The sequence below is a fragment of the Austrofundulus limnaeus genome, unplaced genomic scaffold (assembly GCF_001266775.1).
Source record: "Austrofundulus limnaeus strain Quisiro unplaced genomic scaffold, Austrofundulus_limnaeus-1.0 Scaffold1331, whole genome shotgun sequence".
In the NCBI taxonomy this organism is placed as follows: domain Eukaryota; kingdom Metazoa; phylum Chordata; class Actinopteri; order Cyprinodontiformes; family Rivulidae; genus Austrofundulus; species Austrofundulus limnaeus.
Window position 1 is genome coordinate 27,557 of NW_013953733.1, and position 8,701 is coordinate 36,257.

At 37.2% G+C, this 8,701-nt stretch overlaps 1 protein-coding gene across 3 annotated transcripts in view; it reads right to left on the reverse strand.

Moving 5' to 3' along the window:
- Nucleotides 1-8,701, reverse strand: part of trim44 (tripartite motif containing 44) — a gene marked incomplete at its 3' end in the record, with an annotated part of 51,636 nt that overhangs the window by 24,888 nt on the left and 18,047 nt on the right. For all 3 annotated transcript variants that reach the window (XM_014031830.1, XM_014031828.1, XM_014031829.1), the window contains 1 exon segment: nucleotides 6,091-6,381. In XM_014031830.1, coding sequence (XP_013887284.1) covers nucleotides 6,091-6,381 — 291 coding nt within the window.

An 8,701-nucleotide genomic window follows, 5' to 3' on the forward strand; every position in this document is an offset into this window, starting at 1 on the left:
TGTTGTATTTAGGCTACTACATCTCATGACTTGCTATGACTTTGCATTCTAGTCAATAGAGCTAGATGACAGGGGCTCTCAGTCACACACATGCTCCTTCTGCGAGGGATTCTGGAAACTGATTGGCTTGTGGATTTTGACCTGTGTGTATCAGAAGCCCCAGTAGATATAAAAACTGTGCTTTGTTTATCAAGGAGGTTGCAACCTCCTCAGTTTATCGAACTCTGAGGAATGTGCGACCTGCAATTGGATTATTATTATTATTCTCAGTATGCCTTATTTCCTTTATTTCTTTGTATAATAAATGCCACAAAAGATAAATGACTTGTTTAAATCTTGAGTCAACCATTACCTCAGAAAATCCATCACACGTGTGATTGTACCAGAAGGGAATGGTCTGATACATATTTCCTTTTTTACCTGTTAAAAACAAGCTAAATCTTGAGGGGAGAAAATACTATAAATACAGCACACTGAGTAAACAGCCCAGCTTTAGTTGACAAATGGTAAACCTGCTGTTACACGCTTACAAAGAATGATAAACTAAGCCATTAAAAATCAAAACCCAATTTTAACGTTAAATATGTTTTTARATTTGCACAAACATCAACATAACAAGGAGAAAAAGGTGAGCTGCCTGATTCTTGGCAGACTAAGATTTTTCTGCAGTGCTTGCAGAGTTCACACTAGATTTTAACATGAATGCATCATAAAACATTGGGCATTGCCCATTACCATGTGGTCATACGCCACTAGTGCCAAGTTAATAGAGCCTGCACATCCTTCAAACCACCAACCTGCCAGATGTACTGCTCAGATAGCCATAGAAGCAGCTAATGTGAACACCAGTGCTGCTGTATTTGAAAGGAACTAATACAATGTCCAATGACCAGCACTGATGGAGTTCACAATACAATGTCAAGTGTAATGCCTTCAGACTCTTTACACTTTATATTCTTTAAAATGTAGATAAAACCCTGTAACAATGTATTATGTACTACTGCAAAGTCACAATAAACACATATAGCTGGTACGAGTAAAAACAAAATTCAAGAACCAAACAAATATTGTATTTTTTCCAACCATGACTTGGTCATAACTAGCCTGGTTAAAAACCAGACCCTTGTTCATCGCTTTGCTTCATTRGAGGGTCTGGACTCTCGGCTATAGAGAAGCAATTCTTGCTGGAGGCACGGTCTCTGTTGAAGTTTAAAATGATTGGATCGGTTGGCCGCGACATATGTGTGCCAGCTCCACTGTGAAGGAGGCTATGCTAAGAAGCTAACAGGAAATCGTGTGCGCTGTAAACAACCCTACTGAGAGGAGAGAAGTACCGAGCCAAATGAGACGACTGTAAATGAGAGCTGCTGCTTTGTCAGACAAATTTAATTTAATTTGGAAGCCTTATCAACATGGACTTGGCTCCATCGAAACTAGAATTGAGCGGAGCTGTGTAAAAAGGCATGGGCCAGGCTAGGTCATAACCTCATAATGCCAAGGTTTATAACAGCATTTATTGGCAAACCTAATAAAGGTTTATGATGTTAGTACTATTGAAGATTCAATGACACTGATAAGTGAACTATAGCTTTGATACAAAAGGTCAAGCTAAACTAAAATTCAATGACAAATATAGACCTGACTTGTTGATCTATCGTATGAAATTCTTCTTCCTTGTGCTATAAAGTACCAAACATGCTATAACAATTTTGCATCACATCAAATTATTAGACTCTTTCTATACGCAGTAGATTGATGTATTCTTCTTGTAAAAGCTTATATTGTGTCTACACATAGATGATATAAATGGAAATGTAAACCTATTTAACCTAAACTTTTAGGCAACTGTTTACTGGGTGAAAAAAAATGAACTGCTGCCTCAACAAACAATAAAGTGTATTGTCTTTGTATAGTGTAAAATCAAAGTTTCACACCACAGTGAAAGTTGCAATAAAAACTGAATTGTCTTTGTGTGCTCACTTGTTAAATTTTTGGATTTCACAGAAGCAATGTTGCTGAATTTAATACAACCTGCACATCCAACAAACGTTAAGTAACAGTAACAATTACAAAACCACTGTTTGAAAGTAGTGAAGCTTTAAAGAGGACATTTTCTCCACAATTTAAGTGTATTAGCTTTGGGTGTCCCTGTGCATGGTCAAAAATTGTACTAAAGAAAAAAAAAGCATTATATACTGAAAAAAAGCTCGTATGAGGGTTGTTCCTAATGGCTACTTTAGTAAGGTTCATACAAAGTATAAACATTTGTCTCATACTTAATGATTTCTCACCAATCAATAAACCACTATGAGCTGACTAGGCATTGTGGAGGACAGATTACAGAGAGTAGCATAAATGTAGTGTTTGATCACTTATTATACTGTAGCACTGGACTTCAACAACCAGCACTATGATGACAGCACCATGAAAGAGCAAAACTTACAGAATCATAAGACAGTGGCTCTTTGGCAGCAGAGCAGATGASAGGAGAGACAACAAGTGGAAGCTGCAGAGAAATGACAGGCTGTTTGCTGAACTGACTACARTTTAGATCCAAATTTAATTAGCTTTGAATCTGAACAAATGTGAGTAAGTTATCTACTCTCTTACAATGTCAAACAGTAGACTCAAAAATCATTTTGTAAAATGAAAGCACAAAACTGACTTTACTTTAAAGAAAGCAGTATTTGCTGTAAAATGTCTCCCCAGAAACATGCAAATGTCTTACTAATGTTGTTACTGATGGTTAAATGAATAGTAAATTACTGAATTCAATGATATGTTTGAAAGGGAGTTATGGCTACAAACATTGTGTTACATACAGCTGAAAAAATTCATTCTGTAAGAAACAAAAACACTTAAGAATGAAAGAACATTGTTTTGGTTCAGTCATAAATTTCAAACATTTACCGAAGAGGCACATAAATAAAGCTACATGATGTCCTGATGCATCTCAGTGCAAAGCTACATGATATTGCTCCTTTAAGACACTGGAAGACATCTGATCCTTTTCTGATTTGTAAATAATAGAAGTCCTCTGTTGACATGTATTACTTGCAAATCAGAAAGAAAATTTGTATTCGCTCACACAACTAGGATGTGCTGTGTATCTATTATTAATTACATAAATAAAATTGAACAAAATAGCTGCAGGTGTTGTATCATTAATTAATCTTCTCTTTAATAAAACTATTTTAGTCTTGGTACCACTGAAATGACAAACTTCAGGTTTTCTACTTTGGAACATGCTCATATTTTCTAATACATGTGGGGATTGTGAGTACCACATCAACGCACACAATAAGACACACTGTTAATTGAATTTCCATATAAAGACTCAACTCTGACACAAGACTTTCTCCAGTGACCATTCATTTCCAAATCACATTGTCTATTGCTTCCTTCAGCAATAAATAACACATGAGAATAAACTGGGTACCACTGGCATTCAATTAGAGCCTCTAATGAACCTGGGCCACCATGGAATAATTTCTCAGAGAAAAAGCAATCTGCACATCAGCTATACCATTACTACGGCCTCTTTAGTCATGCATAGTATCTCTAGGGAATGCTCAGGTCTCCTCCCTAGACTGTGGTGACTAAAATAAAGCCAGWGACAAATGGTCTAATGGGATATTTAAATTTGGGGCCTATAAGTAGTAAAAGCCTTCTCTGCAATTTTGAAATTAGACCAGCGGGAGTGAGATGCTTAAGTGTTTGATAATGGTGTGAGAACATGGCTTGCTCTTCTGCCACTGTTCACATCCTTGCAGTGTTGTGATATAAACAGCAGCAGACCACAGATGTCAACTGTTGTTTAGCATAAGAAAATGTTCACCAATGAKCTGATGTGTAAAAAGATTCAATCTTCTGACTTCATAACAACTCAYTGTTTACAGGCAGTGGACAAACAATGAACAGCTGGACTCTAATAAAATGTTTTATTTGAGAAAAGGATTCTTTCTTTGTCATGCTTTGTCAGCAGCCTTGGTTTTTCTGCAGCTGCCTTCTGTTGTTGTTTCTGGGTTTTCTGGCATTAGTATTGACTTAAGCAAGTAACATCCTGCTTCATCCAGCTGACTATAACTGATTCACTTTGTAACCGCAGAAAATTCCCCTCCTATACCATCAAAGTGTTTGCCAATTGTTTTTCCTGAAAGTTTTAAGCTATTATCCATCTAAAGTGTGAAGCCCTGTATTTTTAGGCTTGCTGCATTTAATTAAATCTTAGAAGAAAAACTGCAGCACCCGGCTGTTGTGTTCTGTCATATCATTAATAAACAGCAATGACCAAATGTCACAGGAAGCCATTAATGTTTATGCCYTTTTGCTGGCTTAACTGATTCAGAAACTATARTGAAACTTTTTCAGGACCCTTTTATACATTTTTTAAAGGTGGGGGGTGTATGCATTTTCCAGGCATYGTTCAATTCTATACCACAACCAAGTAACTATGWTATTGAGTTGTTGTGAAAWTGCAGTATATATTAAAAATAAATTTGACTTTGCATCATAGCCTAGCTGAATGCCTTGAAATTGGCCTCTGTCTCTTTAAAAACCTCCTACCGRTTCCAACACTCTCACTTCAGAATGTCTTCACAACGTTTTGAGGGATGGGTAGTCTGTGGYGRGGGAGCTCGGCTGCAGACTGAGCTRCAGGGGGAGGAGCTTTGTGTAAATAGGTGGTGCTTTATACCAGAAAGCGTTTAGGCAGCTCCACATGGCTACCACAGGAGATTCAAGGATTTCTCAAACATAATGAATGAGTCAAATCAACACTCTGGGTATGTTTTTGATGAAGGAATGACATAACAGGAAAAAAGCTAAAAAATGATTTTGCACAATACCTCCCTTTAATATCTTTCTGCTACAATTTAGTCTGATCCGTCTTAATTTTTTCTAAAGAATGTTGGTATTTTAACAATCTAATCTGGTGTTTCTTTACTCAAGGATTATAAATGGTTTACACACCGAGGTGAACTCAGTGTGTTTGCTTACTCCAAGTTGTCTTGGAAAGTGTCTTTCACTAAACCTATTTTAAGATTTTTTTTTTTTTGCAATTAAAAAAGGGAAACTATGATGTTTTACTCCTCTGAAGCCTTTCTATGTTGCCAAGCTCCACATTAGACTATTTTCCCTCTAAATGCACCAAAGTAGAATTGATTTAACCACTCCCAATGTTCCTGCTTTTTTGATAGATCTGTTCTGTTTGTGAAGCCTAAAAATAGCTTGTTTCATTTCTATTGAGAGCTCTATTGACTGTTGCATGTTTCAGCAATGGCTTCCAAAAGCAGACACCACACTTTGAATTAACAACAGAACTCTAGCCTGGCTTACTGACAAAGAAAAATGTGATAGAAAATGRCAACATTTTAATAGAAGTGCTTTGGACTCAACAAACCATTTCATATTCTAAAAAAATACATTTTACAGATACGGAATTTCTTAAACTTTAATTTAGATGTGAGAAGGACTAAAATCCTTTATAATTTAAATAACTGTAACCTGAGCATATTTTGATAAACACACTCGAACATCAAACACAGCACGAGGGAGAATTATTTTCTTACACAAATTTGGTATTTGTCTGGATAAATAGTTAAGATTCGCTCCTTTCATTTGGAACAAAGCTGTGTATAAGTGCACCTGATCTTTTATTCATTTGTCTGTCTGCAGCTAGTTCCATCCTCATTCGGAAAATAATCCTTGAAATGACAGACCCAGGAACAAACCTTAATAGCTGCAGACAATAATGCTGCTAGTCTTTAAGCAAGGGCCTGTGTTTATCCAACAAACAGGATTTTGAGCAAAATCATGAACAAATGGTGACAAGTTCATGTGCTGCTGCAAACTATCCTAAAATGTAACCAGAACCAAAACTAAAGAGTTTGTTTTACTCTGGCTTATAAATTTGGCTAATTTGAAAGCCAAACTAATTGTGACAAGCTGAAAAATCACATTAACTGGGCTTCTAAACATTACTTTATGTACTTCACTCTGCAGTCACTGAAAATTGGAATGCTAATTTTATAGTTCACAAAACACCAAATGAAAAGAAAGTAAATAAATTAATAAGTCAAGTTCTCTCACCAGCAATCTGTGGGAAGGTCCAGGAACTGCAGCAAGGACCTCTGCTGCAACAGCAGGTCCAATGGTCTCGGCCTGTTCCAGCAGGCACAGCTGGTGCGTGATGCTGTCCATCTCCTCCTGCAGCTTTTCGGTTTCAGCCGTGATCTCMGCAATTTTTTCAGCAGCAGACGCCGTAAGAAAAGCTTCTTTGAGGTCGACCAAGTGAAGGGTTCGCCTCTCCTCCAAAAGAACCAGTCTGCGGAGCTCATCAAACTGACTGTTCACATATTCTTCTAGTTCCTCTGTCGACATCTATTATATGCAAATCAGACACACAAAAAAGAGAGGAAAGACAAAAGAATGACTGGGTTGGAAGTAGYGCAGAGAAACCTTTCTATTTCACAAGACAGAAAGTAACAGTGTTTCTGTGTAGGACTTATGATGAACTGACAACTTGTTAGGCTGTGCTCCACCTCTTGCCCATTGACTACTGGAGTAAGAACGATTCCCTTTTGTGACATGAAACAAGATTAAGCCCAAAGTAAAAAAAAGAAAACTGAACAGGAGACCGAGAAAGAAATACTGAGCTTCAACAAACTATATCAAAAAATACATAAGTTTCAGCCTGAATCATGGATTTAAACATAAATACAAAGCAAGAAATCAAAGTAAGGTAATAAAAGAAGGAAACAATACTTCTGCTTTTCGAGGTTATTTCAGGAAGCCCACAGGTTTCTGTCATACAATAACTAATTGATGGCATCGAGAAGATTATCTAGTGGCAAACCCCATGAATCACATCTGTAGATAGAAAGCTCAAAGGCTTTTTCTACTGCAGAAAGCCGTTTGGCTTTCAAGACGCCTGAACTGCTCTCCAAGATACCTTCTTTAATTCTTTCCCCTATTCCCCGGTGAGAATCTCTTTAGCTATGACTCGTTAAGTTAAAAACACCCTAATAAACTTACCCCTKCTTGAATTCCCTTTTCGTTAAAATGGCTCCATCTTGACAGAAGTTTCTGTCGTGACATAAAGCATCCTGAGGTTTCTTGTCATGATCTTTTCTCCCTAATATGTTATAATTGACTCAGTACAAACATTATCTGCTCCATCTTCCCATTTRCCCCTGGGGCAGAATGCAGTTCCCTTCCTTTCCTTGCATTTCATCTCGTTTCCGGCAGCTTTTCTTTCTCCACTGAAGCAAGGAATCATTGTCTTTAGGTTGACAGAGTGACTGCCCCTAAGGGCCCAAAGTTTTATTATGTATTTGCCATTTCTGCACAAGCAATCAGATTCTCCAAATTGCCCATTAATCCAAGTTCAAGAGGCAACACTTTCAATTTACTGTCTTTGTATAAGAACACAAAAACTTGCACATTATTCATGATGAATAAGACAGAAGGAGTTACTTAACATCTGTTTGGGAAGCAATGAGTTGTTATATTTTTGTCTTTTAGCTTCAACAAACCAACCCTTGAATAGATGACAGATAAGGAATAATACAAAAGCGTTGGACAGGCAACATGTTTCACTAATTTGAAATAAATGTAAAAGTTACTGGTGAATAAGGTAAATTGGAGAAAAGAAGAAATGTTTCTATGTTTTGCTCATATTTGGTAGTTTCTGACATTCTTCTTTGAGCTACAGAGCAAGCTAACTGGATTTAAGTCACTTTTGTACTGGTGCTTAAGGAATTTACCATAATCCAGTTATAAACCACAATGATTACTTCTCAACTAAAATTGCAAAGTCTGAAATTTTAATATGAAGAGCAACACATGCAACAGCAGATTAGAAAAGAAAATGTGTAAAGTTTCAATTTCAAGGGAATAAATTTGCATGTTGTTCAGAGGTTTCAGGAAAAAAAATCAGCTAAATACTATGACATGAACAAAGGGAACAAAATATAAAAATAAAACTTAGCATCTTGGTGCATTATCTGTTAGAAGGTTCAGAATTTCCATCTCCATGTTTTCTGTTATCCAGGACCTCAACAAGACCCTTTGACCTTTAAGGAATTCCCATGGCCTGCATCACAGATGGAGCCTGCAATCCCAGATCTTTGTGTTAGTGGAGAAGCCCTCTGCCATGCGAGCTCTCACACTGAAAAAAAATTGCGTCAATCGCGAGGAAGGAGCATCCATGCGTGCTAATTCTTCATTTGCATTGCTGCAAGCTGAGGCCACAAAATGAGGCCTCAGGAGAAACAACAGAGCACATTGCTTACCCTGGCAGAGTTGTTGTAAGGATGACAGGAGGAGGACAAATGCACATACATTGACAGGATAGTGAATTAGTTTTTTTWAAATTTTATTTAAGCTAAAAAAATTCCATTTGCCTTTTTTACCATATTTTTTTTGTAGAAGCATGACTAAATTGCCTCTTTCAAGRTATATCTACAGGGGTTGTAAAAATATTTTTTCCTCTGACACTTCAAATGACTGTAATGCTGTAACTAACGCATACGTTATAGTTTTGACTGACTGTACAAAAACATTGTTACTTTGATGATAAAATTGCAATGACTAACCAAAGTTAGATCCCCCGGAGGCGGCAGGGCCCCGGGTGTGGATGAGATCCGCCTGGAGTTCCTCAAGGCTCTGGATGTTGTAGGGTTGTGTTGGCTTACGCGAC